We start from the raw sequence: 18,824 nt of genomic DNA on the forward strand, positions 1-18,824 counted from the left end.
ACGACTTCCAGGTAAGTTGTCTACAGCCAGACGACTTCCCAAGTAAGTCGTCTGACGAACAGATCTGGAAAAAAACTCGATGTCATACCTTAAATTGGTGAGATAAGTTCCTTAGCATACATAAGGCTTCTCCAAGCACACAGAATCACAAACGAAAGTAACCCACCCAGAATCGTTAGCTTCTATGACTCTATGAACCATAAAAAATTTAGAATCAAAATCTTGGGTTTTTTTAGCTCATTGTGGAGAGAAAGTGAGAGATATGTTGTGTTTAGTTCACAAGAATGGAAAAAGAAGAAGGGTAAATCGATTTTGGGAGCATTAAGAGCTTCAAATTGGTTGTTCATGGTGGTTGTGGTATTGATGACAATGGCAATCTTGTAATTACTTGAAGATGATGAGGGTGAGAGAGTAAAAATGTCATTTTCGAAAAAAAAAAGAAAAAAAAAAATTGATGGCATTTTCGTAAATTATATGAACTTGTGGGGTGAATAGGGCAAAACCAATTTTCAAAAAAAAAAAGAGGTTAGTTTTGTGTTTGACTTTAAGTTATAGGTCAATTCTGCAAAAAGCCCATATATATATATATTAATATAATTTAAATTAAATTATATACTATATAAAATATATAAATATGTTAATTATAAAATTTGCATTGAAAAATTATTGAGATCTTAATATTTTAATTTTGAAATTTGTATTGATAAATCTCACATTAAAAGTTTTGTGATTAACGGTTTAAACTTTTGTTATAACAAATATACAAATGTTAATAAAATCATATGAGTAAAAGTGTCAATAATAAATATTTTTATTAAAATATACTATATATTTCTATGTCAATACCACTAAAGTTTAATTATATACCATATAAATTAAATTAAATGATTGTTTTGATTTATTTACCAAAAACATGATTGTAAATAAAAAAAAGTATTGATTTTGATTTATGTGCTTACTCTAATGTATATACTTTTATGTATCCAAATTATTTTTTAAATATGTTATTAATATTTAGGGGTTTTTTCAAATATGACCTAAAATTTCAAGTCAAACACAAAAATAATCCAAGCTTTTTTTGAAACTTTCTTTTTTCTTATTCACCCTAGAAGTTCGAGTTATTCACGAAAATGCCATTATTTTTTCTTCTTTTTTTTTTTAAAAAATGAGTCTTTTACCTTATCATCTTCATCTTCACCAATTTTTTACAATATTTTCATTGCCATCAATACACTAACCACCATGAACAACCAATTTGAAGCTCTTAATGCACCAAAATTTCGGATTTTACTCTTCATATCTCATTATTTATGCACACAAATCACATATCTTTCACTCTCTCTTCAAAAACATCCAAAAACCCCAAGATTTTGATTTCAAACTTTGTAAGGTTCAAAGAGACATTGAAGCTCATGATTTGTGGTCATTAACGACTTGGTAGCTTTTGTAGTGAAGTTAGTGGGTGCTTGGAGAAGTTAAGCAAGTCATCTTACAGGTTCAAGGTATGAAATCGTTTTTTTTTCTCAGATCTGTTCGCGAAGACTTTCAGAAGACTTCGGAAAGACTTTCATAAGACTTCGCTAGATGTGTTCTCCATCAAGAAGACTTCCCTAGAAGTCTTCTAACTTTTCTTTATTAAGAAAAAAAATCGAAAAATCTCATAGAAGACTAGAAGTCTTCTCGGATAAACAGGTTAGTTTTGTAATTGACCGAAGTTTGTCAGAAATTTGATTTCTATAAAAGACTTCTCAGGAAGTCTTCTCGGGAAAAACTTCTATAGAAATCTTCTTAAATTTTATTCCGTGTTTTGGTCAAACCTTTGGTTACGAGAGAATATTTCTATAGAAAACTTCTCTGGAAAAGTCAAATATAGTCAATTGCAAAAGTATCTCAGGTAGACTTATTGCGACATTGAGAAGACTTTCGGAAGACTTCTACAGAAGTCTTCCCCGAGAAGTCTTCTATAAAAAATCAAATTTCTGTCAAACTTCGGTAAATTGCAAAAAGTCAACTTTCAGAAGAATTCTACTAAAATTTAGGCGGAATATGTCAGAAGACTTCTTGAGAAGTCTTTTGTAAGTCTTCCAGACCCTATAATCAAATAACTAAGAAAAAACATTTCCTTAAACTCTTAAGATACTTAGAAAGTGTTTAAATCAAGTTATTAGATAATCACTACGTATAAATCAAATTTTATTTTTTTAAAAGAAGATAAGATTTTAAAATCTAACCCTAAAAATACCAATAATACTATAACATATGCTACCAAACCCTAAACCACAGACTATCATGAGTTGTCTACATTTACTCATCTATGTTGAAAATAATTCAATTTTAGTAAAACTAAATTTACATCATTTATAAATGTTTATTATTACATGATTACAATTTTTTTCCCATCAAATATTTTTTATAAACTTTTTAAATTATTTTAAAGATCTACTGAGAAGACTTCTTTGCAAGTCTTCTCATGTGGAGGGTTATAATGGTAAAACTTAATACATGTTTTTTGTTTGCTCATAAGGATGTTGTAAATTTACAAGCCTTTTGGGTTACTTTTGCATTTGATTGAATTTGTGGTACACTTTTGTATTCAAAATCAAGTTTTGAGTCATTTTTGGCAATTCCCCATAATATTATTTTATAAACAATAAGTGGTCTAATATGTTATTTGATCCTGACAATCTCATAAATAGACTTCTTCAAATTGAAGGAATTTTTAATAGTAGAAGCACTATATATATTATTTCATTCAGATTATATATTTTATTCTTGAATTTATTTCTAAAAAGCTTTCAATGAAATATCATGACAAGATTCCAATCACTTCCTTTTTAGTTTGTTCGAAGAATGAGAGATTTGATCATTCGTCTAATTTTTTTCTCTTCATGATACTCTATCTAGTCATTATAATTGTAATAATGAGAGATTTGAACTATTTACTATAAGTTCTTACTTTATACAAAGTTTACATACACTAGAATGATTAAGTATTATATATTTTTACCTATATGCTCTTTAGTAACTAAACCTCAAAAGCATATGTTAATAAATAAGTAATTTGTTTTGTTGTTCTAGAATTAAATGATTTTTAGACCGAACTAGTGAATATATAATAGACAAACATTTTTATTTCGAGTCTGTACTTATATTCTATAACAGCTTGATATATTATATTTGAACACTAACCTGTGAATAAAGTTTCCCGGTGATTTTCTTCAAATTTTTTATTCTTAAATATGTATCTGGAGTGGAACTAATTTTTACAGATGTCCATCTTTTTTAATTGACACATGTAATTCACGAAATTCACAGAAGAAGTTAAAAAAAAAACATAACTCATATCAGTTGAACATAAATGAGAACAAAAGCACAAATTTATAGAGTTAGAAAATGAAATCACTTATGGAGAGTCAACAGTAAACAAATCGAAAGCAGAAAACCTAATCTCCTTTTGTCATTTTACAGTTGATGTTGCCTATCTGGTTTTTATAATTTGTGTCAGCCGCAAAACTTAATTTATTTTTGTGCATATGAAATTTTAAAAATAATTAAAATGAGTTGTTATACGTTAATTGTTCAACAACGATGATACATTTAAGAGACCAACATTTGTATTCGTCATTTTACAATCGATAAAGATTATAGTGTTGCAAAATGTTAAAACCATTTAATGAACAAATATTAGTATAAAAACTCACTATGCGCATGCGCGCGGATTATCCTCTACTAAAAGATTATATATAAATCAGAAAACATGAAAAAACAATACCATAATGAGAATAGTTTACATCTTTTGATAGAGAAAACGGTCAAGTAAATACCAAACTTACATGCTTTTGCCAAAAAAAATCATGAACTCTTCATTAATCCAAAAATATATATGAACTTATGTTAACCGAGCCAAATTAGGTATAACTTTAGTCAACATTACTTTTCACTTAACCAACATTTATTTTTATCAGAAATATTTTTTTGCTAAAATAAAAATTAATAAAATTCACCATAAAATTCTAAAATTATCCATTTTTGCTAAAAAAAGCATGAACCTTTCATTGATCCAAAATTATAAGCTTGTTTTGGTTAAGACAAATTATATATAAATCAAGAATCCAAATCCAAACCGAAAATAAGTTTATATTTTTTTATCGGTGAATAATTAATGCTTTTAGTAAAAATGTGTAAGTTCAATATTTTTACGGTGAATTTTGTTAGTCTTTTTATTTTAATAAAACAAAATTGTTTTGATTTCCGTTATAAAAATAAATGCCGGTAAAGTGAAAATCTGTGTTGATAAAAGTTATACCTAATTTGGCTTGGTCAACACAAGTTCATATATTGTTTGGATTAACGAAGAGTTCATGCTTTTTTTGGCAAAAGGGTGTAAGTTTAGTATTTATTTGACCGTTTTCTCTCTTTTGATATACAAAAATTGAATTCCAAAAACATTTTGGATATGTTGATCTAAATTTGTTAGAATATATATTATAACATTTTTACGCGGATATAATAGACATTCTAACTTATTTTATATGTTTTATAAAAGTTATAATTTGTATTGTTAAGTATTATATATGATCTATCCAAATATAGAATACGTCTGACACAATTTTAAATAAAGACCTCTGTTATTCATATATATATATATATATATATATATATATATATATATATATTGTAGAATTTTTACTCATTTTCAAAAAAATTAGAATATGTTAACTTGCATTATATCTTTTACTCTATTATATATCGTAGATAAAACTGTGAGTTCTTGTATGTATGCTATGTTCTAAACAGGGTAGAATTTTTATTCTAACCTTTTTTTATATGTTCTATATTTTTATAATATGTATTATAACCTTTTGTCTATGTTCTATTGTTTTTAAAATATGTATTTTATATTTTTGTATATTCAAGTTTATAAATCTGAGAAAATATAGAAAGCAATCCTAACTAATTTTGTTCAAATTTATCTTGTTCTTGATGTTGACTAACATTGAATCATGTTGTTCAACTTTTTTTTTTATTTAACGATCTTCTTCCTTTTTTCCATATCTCTTTTTCATCAAATCAAATGGTTCATATCTATCTAACATGTGGTGCATGGAGATGGAATGTGAATAATGTCTGGAGATTCATTGTTGATAAATAAAAATGAGGCAGATTACTCACCTTGGAATCGGGTAAACAAGGGACGAAGATTCTTAGTCTTTTAGGTCTTTTTAACGAGATTTTTTTTTAAAAAATATGTATTATTAATATTTAAGGTTTATAAATTATGTTATTTGTTAAGTTTAGGGTTAATTTTGTATTTACAAAATCAAAGTTATATTGGGACAAAAGCAATGCACTCAAAGGTATAAAGAGACAATTCATTTTTCAACATGGTCCAATTTGAGGGTGTACTATTCACTTCCTTGTCACACAATTTACTTTCATTTTAGTTTCTACAATTATATGTTTCACAATCCCATGAAAAAACTTTTTATATATTATATTTTAATAGCAATTTTTATATCTTATTAAAAAATATTTTGATTAAAAATATTTTGTTAACACTTTTATACTATTTATTATATATGACTCCATATTATTATATTTCACAAAGGCATTTATTTTAGTATCTTATAAATATTATGTTTTATTGTTTTTTGAAAGTTTAGTGATTATAATTAATTTTTAGTAATACTGAGAAGTAAAATGTAATAGGTAAAGTTTTAAAAAAACTTTAAGTACCATCATTGTCTTATCTTCTTATTTAAGGCTATTCTGCAGAGGTTAATAAGGGTGATTGTTGGAAACTCTTATGCTATTTTTTTTTCTGTCAAATAGACGCATCTTATAAAAATAAAGGCGCTTTAGATCAAAAAAAAAAAGAGACAAATGAAAGCGCTATACTTAGCAGTAGTATAGTAGTGGAGGTAGATATAGATACATGTTGTTTTGATGCAAAAACTAAATGAGAAATTTTCATATTTACCATTTTCTTAGTACCATTAATCATGTTTACCACTGCTAAAGAGAGATTTTGAAAAATATTTTCTTCATTAAGTGGCAAAAGACTCTTATACCCTTGTTTTCTATATATATAATAAATAATTATTTAAATAAAATAAAAATAAAAAAATATGTTTTTCGAATTATACTTTTACAAATCCAAACTTTTTTATAAATTTTGTTTTTGATTTTTTTGATTTTTTGATTTTTTTTTCAAAATTTCTTTTTGAAAATCGAAATTATTTTGGAAACTGTTTTATTATTTTATGTATTTATTTATATATTTATTATAATCCTTTTTTTTTCATAAATTGTAAATATCATTTCAGAAATGAACTGTTGAGGTTTACAAGATGTGATGAACAAACTGCAAATCCTCTAAAACATACTTCCAAGGCAAAGAAAGGTGAAAAACATGGAAGGAGAAATCAATCGAACTTGAAACCGTTACGCTTTGCAACGAACATGACTTCAAATATCGATACAAACTTGTAGTAGCCGGATGGAAGGTTGAGCCGAGACGGGCTTGAAAGGAGAGACCCGAGAAACTAAAACACAAGGAACACAACACTAGTAGGAGGTGGATTCAACGGCTGCCTGCACAACTTGCTTTACTCCGAAAGACAGATTAGTTAACCCTAGGGTTATAAACGCCTTTTACCCTTCATTAAAAGTGAGGGTAAAAGTGGTTAGTGTAAACATAAAAAGTGGTACTATGAATGTGATATCTTTGGCACTTTCCAAAACTAAATATCAAGTAACTTATTCTGCAGAGTTTAATTCGTTGATGCAAGAAATGAAATTAGTAAAAGAGATGGGTCTTACCTCATGGATTTTGAACCCGGTTGTTTACGACTTGTTAAGTTGATTGTTAAATTAACTTCATATATTAAAAAAATATTTCACTTAAGATTTTTCCAAAAAAAAAATCACTTTTAAAAATTAGATATTTTAAATATATGTACTAGTAACTTTACTAAAGAGACCAAAATACGTAACAATATAGAGTTTTTTATGTTAAAAGGAAATAATTAAAAAAACTAAAGCCGTAAATGATGAGAAATTTTCATGTTTACCATCACTAAAAAGACATTTTCAAAAATACATTTTTCATTAACAGGCAAAAGACTCTTATACTCTTGCTATATATATATATTAAATTATTATTTAAATTAAAAAAATATATGTTTTTGAATCAAACTTTTTCAAATTCGAACTTCTTATAATTTTTTCTTTCTTTGAATCTTTTCGAATTTCTTTTTCATATTTTTTTTTTTGAAATTCGAAAATATTTTTTTAAAAGATTTAATTTGTTTTTAGCATTTATTTATATATTTATTAGAATCCTAAATTTCACATTCCAAAAACCCTACCCACCCCTCAACTCTAAACCCTAAATCTAGATTAGTTACCGTTAGGGTTATAAATTTATTTTTTCTTCTTTAAAAAAGAAGGTAAAAATGTTTAGTGTTAACATGCAAAGTGGCATTATGAATATAGTATTTTTGGCAATTTCTTTTAAATGATAGTCAAGTTTAGGAATAGACTGAAAAAATTAGAAAAAAGGAATGCCAAAAAACTACTCCATTTCATTCACAAAAAAGTTTAATCATAAAATTTTTATTATTATATTTTATTTTTCATATATTTTACAAGAATAGAAAATAAATTTGTTTTATATTCCATTTAAATAATAATTTATTTCTGGAATCTACGTTAATATACCATATATTACTAATCATGTTGTTTTATGTAACTTATACTAATTTGTTAGAGATAATTAGAATTTGAATGGTAACCAAGAAAATGAAGATAAACACTACATTCTTTAATATTCTTTTAAAAATTACCTTTCATAAGAATTTTTTTTTCCATTTCTTCTGATTTTTTTGACTGTAGAGAATTATAGAACGAATATGTTTCTTATTAATTTTGATAAAGAATCATCATTTTTTATCATTCTTAAAATTTTATTTCTACTCATTATTTTCTATTTGTTCGTAATGTTCTTATAATGGTTACAAGTTACACCTTTAGAGTTTACACTACTCTAACGAAATAGTGTAAGTTACATATAACAAACTAAACAAAAAAAATTGTGACTAGTAACATAATGAGCGGTTTTTCTTTTCTTTTTTTGTGTTCTCTCCTCTAAGTTTTTCTTCTTCTTTTTTTTTGTGAAGAAGCTTCCAGTTTCCAAAATGTTTTGTTTGTTCTCTCTTTATTCAAAAAGGAAAAAATCAATGAGGTTTCTTGTTAACGAAAACAAACCACATGTCGTTTAGCGTTCATTAACGACACGATGCTGTCCACCGAGCCAAAAGACGAATTCAAAACCTCGTCGCTGGAAGGGTTTTAACTCGGATCTCGACGTCGGAGTTAAGATATGGCGACAGAATCATCGGAATCGGAGGAAGAAGGTGAGACAGTAAACCTGTAACGTAAGTCCCAAGTTAGTAACCCTACTTGCGGATTAGAAGAAAGGGGATGCACATACCTAGAAGATGATCACTGAGGTAGAAGGATCAACTCGAAGAACCTGAGATCGTGATGATAATTGTATTGCTTGCACAGAAAGTTATTTGAGAGTTTAGGAGATTGTAAAAGTATTCTTATTCATAAAACATGGGAAGGCTACGCCTTATATAAAACAAAGAATCCTTATCTCAAAACACTTAAGATAATCATCCTAACAGATTGATAATGATCCGAGATAAAAAATATAAATAAAACCAATTCATAAAACACTTAAGTCGGCGTATCTAAAGTAGTGACATAATCCTGTCACAATACTCCCCCTTTGAAAACATACGTGTCCTCAAGTGTGAAAATCGGGGTACTTAGCCACAAAGTCTTGATAGAACTCCCAAGTGGCACTGTCTGGAGACTGACCTTTCCACTGGACCAGCACCTTTGTGACAGCTCGATTCTGGCGGTTCACCATTTTTTTTCTCGAGTATTGCTGCAGGTTCCTTATCTTTACCGATATCAGTGAGGTATTGAGGCAAAGTTGGAGCTGTAGTTGGTGGATTTTGGCAGAGTTTCAACTCGCTGACATGGAAGACATTATGTATAGCCGAGCCTGGTGGAAGTTGAAGCTTGCAAGCGAGAGGTCCAACACGGTCTAGTATTTCAAAGGGTCCATAGAACCGTGGTGAGAGCTTGTGGGGAAGATGACGACCTTTGAGAGAGTGCTGGTGGTACGGTTGAAGCTTTAAATAGACGTAATTACCTATCTGGAACTCGCGAACAGAGCGACGAGAATCCGCATACTGTTTCATTCTGTTTTAGGCTCGCAAAAGGTGAAATTTCATCATATATATCAACTCTTCCCGGCGCTGTAAAGTTCTGTCAACTGTAGGTGAAGTGCTTTCTCTAGGAAGGTATGGAAGATGAACTGGAGGAGGTTGGCCGTAGATGACTTCAAAAGGCGTGCTGCGAATTGCTGTATGGTAAGTAGTGTTATACCACCACTCGGCGAGAGGCAGCCAGTCACTCCATGTGTGTGGGGCGTCTGAAGTCGTGCAGTGAAGGTACGTTTCCAAAGTCTTATTAGTGACCTCAGTTTGCCCGTCTGACTGTGGGTGATAAGCAGTGGAATACTTCAAGTCCACTCCATGGACACGGAACATTTCTCTCCAAACCTCACTTAGGAACATGGGATAATGGTCACTAGTTATATCCTTGGGCATTCCATGCAGATGAAAGACTTCGTTTAAATAAACTTTCGCAACATCTAGTGCGGATGGGAAAGAGCGAGAAAGTGGGAGTTCTTGCTCAATCTATCGATGACTACCAGAATACAATGTTTGCCAGCTGAAGGAGGAAGGCCCTCAATGAAATCAAGACTGATGGATTCCCAAACCCCTGCAAGAACTGGAAGCGGTTGGAGTAATCCTGGCTTGGCGGCTTGATCATATTTGTTGCATTGGCATGTGGAGCAGTTGCGAACATAGTTTTGAACCTCCAAGCTCATTTTAGGCCAATAGAACAGAGATTTGATCCGATGCAAAGTTGAGTCGCGACCAGAATGGCCTCCGATTGCAGAATCATGTAGCCATTTAAAAATATGAAGTTTCACCGATGGATTATTACCTACCACCAGTTTGCCACGACGTCGAAGTTCACTGTTGATGAAAGAATAAGAGGCGTGTGTTGAAGGTTTAATCTGCAACTCTGAGATGATTTTCTGAAGAGTCGGTCAGTGTCCCGCAAGATCTTAAGTTCTTTGTAAAACCCGTGGTGAATCTGAGAAAGCGTGAGGTAAAGTAGATGAGAACCAGTTACTTGTGACAAAGCGTCAGCTGCGATGTTTTATTTTCCTTGCTTGTACTGGATTTCGAAGGTCTATCCCATCAATTTTGACAACCACATATGTTGAAAAGGGGTAGTGATCTTCTGCTCCAGTAAGAACTTTAGGCTTTTTTGGTCTGTCCGAATGATAAACTTGTTATGAGTCAAGTAAGGGCTCCAAGTTTGCACTGCATGAACAACAACAAGCAATTCTTTCTCATAAACTGATAACCCTTCATGGCGCTTTCCCAAAGCTCGACTGATGTAGCATATAGGATGATTATCCTGAATGAGCACTGCACCAATGCCGGTGTTCGAGGCGTCGGTTTCGACAATAAATGTCTTTGTAAAACCTGGTAACGCGAGGACAGGTGCAGAAGTAAGTGCTTCCTTAAGCAAACAGAGAGCTGTTGATTCATCTGGTCCCCATGTGAATCCATCTTTACGAAGTAGTAGAGTAAGAGTGCGAGCAATAATGCTATATCCCTGTATAAACCTTCGATAATAATTTGCGAGACCCAAGAAGCTGCGAACTTGTTTCTGGTTCGTTGGAGTAGGCCAACTCTCCACAGCTTTTATCTTGGTAGGGTCGGTACTGACGCCCTCATTAGATATGAAGTGACCAAGATATTCAATTCTTGTAGAGCCGAAGGTACACTTAGACATCTTGAGGTATAACTGTTGATGTCGGAGTATAGAAAAAACCATATCCAAGTGTTCGAGGTGATCGTCCCAACTTTTGCTATGGATGAGTATGTCGTCGAAGAAAACTAGAAGAAAATTCCGAAGTATTGGCTCAAAGACGTGGTTCATAAGGCCTTGGAATGTGCATGGCGCGTTTGTAAGACCAAAGGGCATAACGAGGTATTCTAAATGGCCAGAGTGTGTTTTGAAGGCTGTCTTATGCACGTCGTCAGGTGACATTCGGAGTTGATGGAATCCAGCTCTTAAGTCCAACTTGGAGAAGAATTTAGAACCTCCCAGTTCATCGAGTAAGTCCTCTAGTAGCGGTATTGGATATTTGTCTTTGATGGTTTGCTTGTTGAGGCATCTGTAGTCGACGCAGAGTCTCCAAGACCCGTCTTTCTTTTTAACGAGCACTATAGGAGATGCATAAGGGCTGGAGCTGTACTGAAAGATGCCTTGATCAAGCATCTCTCGAATCATCTTATCAATCGAGTCCTTTTGTAACGCAGAGTACCGATAAGGGCGCAAGCTAACAGGATTTGCTCCTGCTTCCAGCGGGATTTTGTGGTTAAAACCTTCCCGGTATGGTGGTAGTGTGGTCGGTTCCTCAAAGATGTCAGCAAAAGAGGACAACAGTTGTTGCAATGATCCACTATCGTCTCTGTTTTCTCCACTAGCTTCTATGTGGTATAAGATTGTTTCAGAGTCGAGTGATCTCTGTGTATTATCCAGTTCGCGAAGATGAAGAAGAGAAATCTGAGGTTCCTGTAGCATTAGTTTGTTGAGACTGCTTCCTGTGATTATCTTGGCGCTATTGGGTGATATTCCTCTCAGTACGTGTTTGCGACCCTGGAAAGTAAATTCCATACGTAGGTTTAGAAAATCCCAGAGAATTGGTCCCAATGTTGATAGCCATTGGACGCCTAGCACCAGTTCGCTACATCCTAGCGGTAACGTCCTAATCTCAGTGCTGAATCCATATCCCTGCATCTTCCACGTAAAAGGATTGCATTTATACTTGGTGATCAAGTCACCGCTTGCTGCTACTATTGACATCGGTTTGGTTGGGGTCAATGAGCACCCTAAGCCTTTAGCCCTTTGTATATCGAGGAAGTTGTGAGTACTGCCTCGGTCGATTAATATATGGAGCTTCCTCTTTCCGTATTGACCCATTAAACGCATGCAGTTGAATGTCGGACACCCGTTTAAAGCATGCACAGAGATAGTAGGAACTTTGTCATCTTCATCAGCGAGAGTTGTTTCTCGTATCTGTTCCTCTAACGCAATTTCTTCATCAAACTCTGTATCAGCTTCTAAGAATAAGATCTCAGCATGCCGATGTTTAAGTTGATGACCCGGTGTGAATGGTTCCTCACAGAACATGCATAAACCCTTTCGTTTTCGCTCCTGCATCTCTTCGAAAGAGAGCCGCTTTTGAGGAGTGTTGGCGATTAGGGGTTTATTATTTTGACTGCCGACATTGGTAGTCGCTATTGCTGTTGAGTTGCTGTGTTGATATTTGTTGGATTGTGAGAAGTTTGATCTCTGAGATGAATTAAAGATAGTACGAGGTGGCTTTGTAGACGTGTGCGACAGGGATAGCTCGTGTAGTTTAGCTATTTTTGCTGCTTCTGGTATTGAATTGACTTTGAATTGGCGCACATGAAAAGCTAGGTGTTGGTGTATGTTTGTCAAAAATATGCTTAGTGCGTGAGCCGGAGCTAGCGTGATCCTAGTCATGGCACTATCAAACTTCTCCAAATACTCATCGACGGATTCGTTGACTTGTTTCAAGCTGACTAATTCTGATAAGGGATCATCATAAAGTTCGCTGAAACGGTAAGATGCTGCAGCAACATATTCCGGCCATAGTGGGAAGATGTTGTAGCGATTTGCGAGATATGAGTGATGCCATGGGAGTTCTTTGCCCGTCATGTGAAGAGAGGCGAGACGAACCTTCAACTCTGGTGGTGTACTGTCAATTGAGAAGAACTGTTCGCAGCGATAAATCCATTCTCGGAGTTCTGAACCGTCGAACATAGGGAACCCTATTTTCGTTAGTCGAGCTGATAGTCCGTTGGGGAGAGGTGGATTGTTATTGTTGTCTCTGTTCACATGGGTTGATTTTGATGTACTGTGCTCTGGGTTGTGGCGGTCAGGTGGATCTGTTAGTGGAGATGTTCCCCCAATTGTAAGGGCTGATGCTGCTTCAGTTTGTTTCCCTTCACGTTGATTAAAGGGTGGTGGGGTGTTAGCGAAATACTTCTCTATTATTGCCTTTGGTGCTGTGATTTCGCCTCCTAGTTCTTTACGGATGTCTTCCGTTTGTTGTGTTTACGATGAACGTAACTCATCGATTTGTTTGCTCATGTCGCTCAAAGTGGTGGTTGACCTTGTATCCATAGCTCGGTCCTGAGGAGTTTATGCTCCGATACCAATGAGACAGTAAACATGTAACGTAAGTCCCAAGCTAGTAACCCTACTTGCGGATTAGAAGAAAGGGGATGCACAGACCTAGAAGATGATCACTGAGGTAGAAGGACCAACTCGAAGAACTTGAGATCGTGATGATAATTGTATTGCTTGCACATAAAGTTATTTGAGAGTTTAGGAGATTGTAAAAGTATTCTTATTCATAAAACATGGGAAGGCTACTCCATTTCATTCACAAAAAAATTTAATCATAATTTTTTTATTATTATATTTTATTTTTCATATATTTTACTAGAATAGAAAATAAATTTGTTTTATATTCCATTTAAATAATAATTTATTTCTGGAATCTACGTTAATATACCATATATTACTAATCATGTTGTTATATGTAACTTATACTAATTTGTTAGAGAGAATTAGAATTTGAATGGTAACCAAGAAAATGAAGATAAACACTTCATTCTTTAATATTCTTTTAAAAATTACCTTTCATAAATTTTTTTTTTTTTTTCATTTCTTCTGATTTTTTTGATCGTAGAGAATTATATAACAAATGTGTTCCTTATTAATTTTGATAAAAAATCATCATTTTTTATCATTCTTAAAATTTTATTTCTACTCATTATTTTCTATCCGTTCGTAATGTTCTTATAATGGTTACAAGTTACACCCTTTAGAGTTTACACTACTCTAACGAAATAGCGTAAGTTACGTATAACAAACTAAACAAAAAAAATTGTGACTACTAACATAATGAGCGGTTTTTCTTTTCTTTTTTTGTGTTCTCTCCTCTAAAGTTTTTCTTCTTCTTTTTTTTTTGTGAAGAAGCATTCCGGTTTCCAAAATGTTTTGTTTGCTCTCTCTTTATTCAAAAAGGACAAAATCATGACGTTTCTTGTTAACAAAGACAAACCACATGTCGTTTAGGCGTTCATTAACGACACGATGTTGTCCACCGAGCCAAAAGACGAATTCAAAACCTCGTCGCTGGAAGGGTTTTAACTCGGATCTCGACATCGGAATCGGAGGAAGAAGGGAAGATCAGAGGAGGAAACGATAAGCTAACCGTAGAAGGCGATCTGAGAGAGATGGGGAAGAACGCAGCTTGGAGCGTTAGCTCTTGCAAGCCCGGCAATGGCGTCAACACTCTCCGAGACGACGATCTCGAAACCTTTTGGCAGTTAAACCCTAAATCTTATCTCTTTCTCTAATCATTTCTCAAAAATTGAAAGTTTCGTACTTTTTGCAAATCAGATGGATTGCAACCACATCTGATTAACATCCAATTCCAGAAGAAAGTGAGATTACAGGTATGATTCTGATACAAAAGGATTCTGATCCTTTTTATTGATTTTGACACCCTTTTGTAATTTGAAAGTTGGTGGTTTTGTACTTGGACTTTAAGCTGGACGAGAGCTATACACCCAGTAAGATCTCTATTCGTGCTGGTGATGGCTTTCATAACTTAAAGGTAATCCTTTTTTTGATAACAAAGAAGAGATTTTTTTATTTTTTTTAATTTCTTCTAGTTTGTGATGTGGGTTGATTGATGTTTCTTGTTGTTGTCTGCTTCTCTTCATTTGTTTAGGAGATAAAAAGTGTGGAACTTGTAAAGCCATCTGGTTGGGTTTGTGTATCTATGTCTGGAACTGATCCACGGTATGTGCTGCATTTTCAAAACTATGGTTTCTTGTTAGTAGTTTCTTTGGTAAACAATCTAGCTAGCTGCTCTGATAAGATGAACCGAGTGTTGCTACTAGTTCGAGTCGGTTCTTATCAAGTCTGGGTATTTTAGGTAGAGGACCATTTAAGACTCACAAGTGTTTCAGCTCCGTTTCGGGTTGGTTACTACTATTTGCTATTATGTTAGCTCTATGATCAGCTTTAAGTCAAGACGGTCTCATTCTTCAGAGTAGCTCTTGCAGGAGTTATTAGTATTTGCTTAGACGTTTCTTAATCTAGCGAGTTTCCATTTCCAATACTCAGTTTTGGAACGATTGCCTTTTAGGTTTTACTTACTAGATGTCTAGACGAACTTGTTTGAGTAGGTTACTAAGCAGTGAGGTGATAACTTTAACCATTCCGTTTCTCGTCGCAGGGATACATTCGTCAATACATTCATGTTGCAGATATCCATTTTGTCAAACCACCTAGACCGTGCGTATGCCTTTTCGATTGCAGGAATCGTATTCCGCGCCAACCATTTCAGTTTACTTCAACGGAGTTTCTCACTTATTCCACACTGAGATGAGAAAGTTTAATTGTGAAAGATTATATGTTGTTGTGTAAAGCTTTCTGTTTATATATTACGTTGGATACAACAATCATTACATTCATTAAAGCTTATCCACCGAAGAGCCCCATCAAGTTTTCGTCACAGTGAATTAGGATAGGCAGTTTTAAAGCATAATACAAAAAGCATTTTCATGGCTCAAAGAAGATCAGAAAGGCCTTCTATGATGGATGATTTGCAGAGATAATTGGATTTCACTCAGCAGTCAACTTTAACCTTCGCAAGCCGGTTTGGTGTCAAAGCTGCTGATGCATATAGCAAAAGCTTGAAAAGCAGAGAGAGGATAACGATAATCCATGGTGAAAATGTCCTTGCCGATTTTGCCAAACTGTAAGATCACTCTCTCATGCTCTTCAGGCAGCGCATCTAAAGAAGGGTCAATGTCTGCCACAAGCTGGAAGTTCTTGACCGAAGCAACGGTCACTCTCCCCTTGAAGTTGAGGCACCAGCACTGCAACTGCTCGTGCCATCTCGGGGATTTGTTTTTGAGAACCAGCGGCTGATCCAAAGAGATATTCTCTTTGTGTGTTGAGCTGGTTTCGCCTGAAGATACTTCTTCTTTAACTAATGATGGCTCAGAGATAACAGAAGAGAGTGGTATAGAGTCCATAACGCAATGCATTCTTCTAGGTCCCCTTGTCCGAAGAACATTGAGCTCGTAGGTTATGCTTCCTGAGGTATAGCTTGTAGCAGGTAACTTAGGAGATGCTTGCTTAGGTTGAGCTTGTGCAGTGGATGATGCTGTTTGGTTGTCATATATTGTGAACTTGGTTCCTAGAAAACCAGACCTATCCCAACAATACAAGTAGATCATATTTAGCGAAAGGAGCTTAATTAAAATCAAATGTAATTTGCTTACCTTAGCTTGCCAACATAAGTGCTGCTTCTCCGTGAGAAGTTTTTTGCAGAAAGCGAGATTACAAAGTCAGTGCATGTAGCTCTTCTAACCCTTCTTGCTGCTAACAATAGCTTGTCCTTCTCCGTCTCAGCTGAAACTCAAATAAGGATCATGGTAAGAACCATTGTTGCGGACAACTTTTTGTCTAAGAGATAAAAGATCACTCACAAGGCATCAAGCCATAGTAAAGAATATATGTAGCTGTTGCTCTGTTCCTTTTAATAAAGCATTGAATAGGAAGGTCTCGCGGACCCGGCTGTGCTCACAAATCAAACAAACAGACTGAGCCCGCCCTTTGAACATAATGATGATGAAGAAATTTTGGAAACTGTCTTTTACCTGTTTCAATGAGATAGGGAAAGTGAGTTTCCCACACTGCTCAGGGACTCTCACAGTCTCCATTGTGATTCCTCTCCACGATTTACAGACAGAAGCACAAGAGACAACGGCCGCTCGAGCGGGCCAAGCGGCCTCGCTCTCTTCAACCCTCCTGACAATCTCATGGAGCAACTCAGGCGGCAAAGAAGCCCAGGGGCTCTGAGGGATGTTCTCCGACGGTGTCACTGTATGATCAGGAGCAATGTGGGAAGACTTTGACCAGGTTCGCTTAGAGATCCCTCCAAGTCCATCCCTCACTTCCTTCAGATCACGAAGGATGCTTTTAAAAGACATCTCTCTTTTTACAGCATGCCAAAAACTGCAATCAGAATCATGTTTTTAGGAATAAGACAAAGCGTAAGACTTTGATAGACATAAATACAAGATCTTCGAATTAGTTTCATAAGATCCATTGGAACATTACTTAAAACCAAAACATACCAAGTCTTTATATTCCGACAAGAACTATATGCAACAGATCTAGGACAAGATGTGAAATGCAAAATAAATAAATAAATAAAAAAGAAAAAGAAAAAAACTAACCTCGATGAAATCGATGGATCAAACGACGAAATGATTGAAAAGAAATCTCTTTCGAGAAAAGAAGGAGCTGCAAGATTCGATCGGCGGGGAGCTTCTTCTTCTTCTTCTTCACCGGATCAGCGAGGCCAGATCGGAGAGAGAAAACGAAGAAACAGAGACAATCATCGCTGCCTCTTTGTCTCCGGGAAGAAAGACGGTTTCGTTGGTGACTACGTTTGCATGATTCCCCCGTCGTTATAACTCCGCCGCTGATCTCAGGGATGCAAAACGAACCTCTCTCTCTCTGTCTCTCTCTATCTCTTCTTAGAAAAGAAAAAGGAATCCGAAGTCTCTGCTTTTTCTTATAGTTTTCAAAGAAACGTTAAAGGCAGGATAGATAGAAACAGAGAGAGAGAGAGAGAGAGAGAGAGAGAGAGATAAGAAAATAATTTAATTATTAATATTAGAGAAATAAGTTTGGTCGGAAAAAGATTTAACTCTTACACTTTTTTAATTAATCAAACAATTAAATAGCCTATTTGGAACGACCTGACTTTAAATGATAATGACTTACTGCATGTGGCATCACCATATCTGGTCGGTAAACTATGTTACTACTATTACATGTAAATATTTCAAAAAATTTAAAAAACAATTATAATCCTTTATTTGATCCAAAATTTCCAACAAAAAGTTTTAGAAAACTGCTCTTAATGTCCACCAAAAAAAGTTAACAGCGATGTTAAGCTAGACAAAAACAATAGAATAAAGTAAAATTCTTTTTTATGACAATGTTTCATGTGTATTGTGTATTTGTTCATTTTCCACTTATTTATGAAACAATAGAAATCAAGATCTATAGAAAACTTAGTCAAACCTTTTTTATTAATTAAAACATAATGTAATCTAATCAAAAATATCTATCTCAAAAAATATCGTGGATACATATTATTGTTCCAAATACCCACTTTATTTTATTACATCAAATTTAGTATTAAAACATTTAATATATTTTTATATTTTTATCTCAATTTTAATCATTCTAAAATAAATTATTTGCTTCGATTTTATTCTGTTTTGATAAAGAATAATGAGTAAAATAAACTAATAAATATGATTATTTCCTTTTAGAGTAATTTTACCTTTTTAATTTATTTTATAATTGAAAATGAGTTGAAAACACTTTATTTTAAAATAAATTTTGTAGTAGAAAATAAGTAAGACTAGAGATTATGAAAGTACAAATGGACAATACTCAACTTTTCTTTTCTCGTGCTAAGTATATATTATCTATCTATATATATAAAAAAATGTTGGTCT

General features: G+C 33.6%; 3 protein-coding genes across 3 annotated transcripts; 1 reads left to right on the plus strand and 2 right to left on the minus strand.

Moving 5' to 3' along the window:
* Positions 1-10,344: 10,344 nt before the first annotated feature.
* On the minus strand, positions 10,345-13,017 carry LOC106302390. Its single transcript, XM_013738905.1, has one exon. It carries the CDS (start codon positions 13,015-13,017, stop codon positions 10,345-10,347), a length of 2,673 nt encoding a protein of 890 aa, XP_013594359.1.
* Positions 13,018-14,362: 1,345 nt separating this feature from the next.
* On the plus strand, positions 14,363-15,774 carry LOC106306717 (anaphase-promoting complex subunit 10). The gene is made up of 5 exons (XM_013743439.1): positions 14,363-14,593; positions 14,668-14,723; positions 14,792-14,884; positions 15,002-15,072; positions 15,512-15,774. Exons 1-5 carry the CDS (start codon positions 14,548-14,550, stop codon positions 15,657-15,659), a joined length of 414 nt encoding a protein of 137 aa, XP_013598893.1. The 5' UTR covers positions 14,363-14,547; the 3' UTR covers positions 15,660-15,774.
* LOC106306716 (tubby-like F-box protein 2) lies at positions 15,692-17,933 on the minus strand. The gene is made up of 5 exons (XM_013743438.1): positions 17,526-17,933; positions 16,944-17,301; positions 16,773-16,860; positions 16,566-16,695; positions 15,692-16,494 (listed from the first exon to the last, which is right to left on the minus strand). The coding sequence occupies exons 2-5, from the start codon at positions 17,274-17,276 to the stop codon at positions 15,918-15,920; spliced, it is 1,128 nt and encodes a 375-aa protein (XP_013598892.1). The 5' UTR covers positions 17,277-17,301; positions 17,526-17,933; the 3' UTR covers positions 15,692-15,917.
* Positions 17,934-18,824: the final 891 nt, after the last annotated feature.

The sequence above is a fragment of the Brassica oleracea genome, chromosome C7, assembly GCF_000695525.1.
Source record: "Brassica oleracea var. oleracea cultivar TO1000 chromosome C7, BOL, whole genome shotgun sequence".
NCBI lineage: Eukaryota > Viridiplantae > Streptophyta > Magnoliopsida > Brassicales > Brassicaceae > Brassica > Brassica oleracea.

Coding starts and splice junctions, on each gene's coding strand:
- LOC106306716 (XM_013743438.1), bottom strand. CDS start 17,276: ATGTCTTTTAAAAGCATCCTTCGTGATCTGAAGGAAGTGAGGGATGGA. Junction 16,861..16,943: donor TCCCTATCTCATTGAAACAG/GTAAAAGACAGT, acceptor TTGTGAGCACAG/CCGGGTCCGCGAGACCTTCC. Junction 16,696..16,772: donor TTACTATGGCTTGATGCCTT/GTGAGTGATCTT, acceptor TTTGAGTTTCAG/CTGAGACGGAGAAGGACAAG.
- LOC106302390 (XM_013738905.1), bottom strand. CDS start 13,017: ATGTTCGACGGTTCAGAACTCCGAGAATGGATTTATCGCTGCGAACAG.
- LOC106306717 (XM_013743439.1), top strand. CDS start 14,548: ATGGCGTCAACACTCTCCGAGACGACGATCTCGAAACCTTTTGGCA. Junction 14,724..14,791: donor AGAAGAAAGTGAGATTACAG/GTATGATTCTGA, acceptor GTAATTTGAAAG/TTGGTGGTTTTGTACTTGGA. Junction 15,073..15,511: donor ATGTCTGGAACTGATCCACG/GTATGTGCTGCA, acceptor TTCTCGTCGCAG/GGATACATTCGTCAATACAT.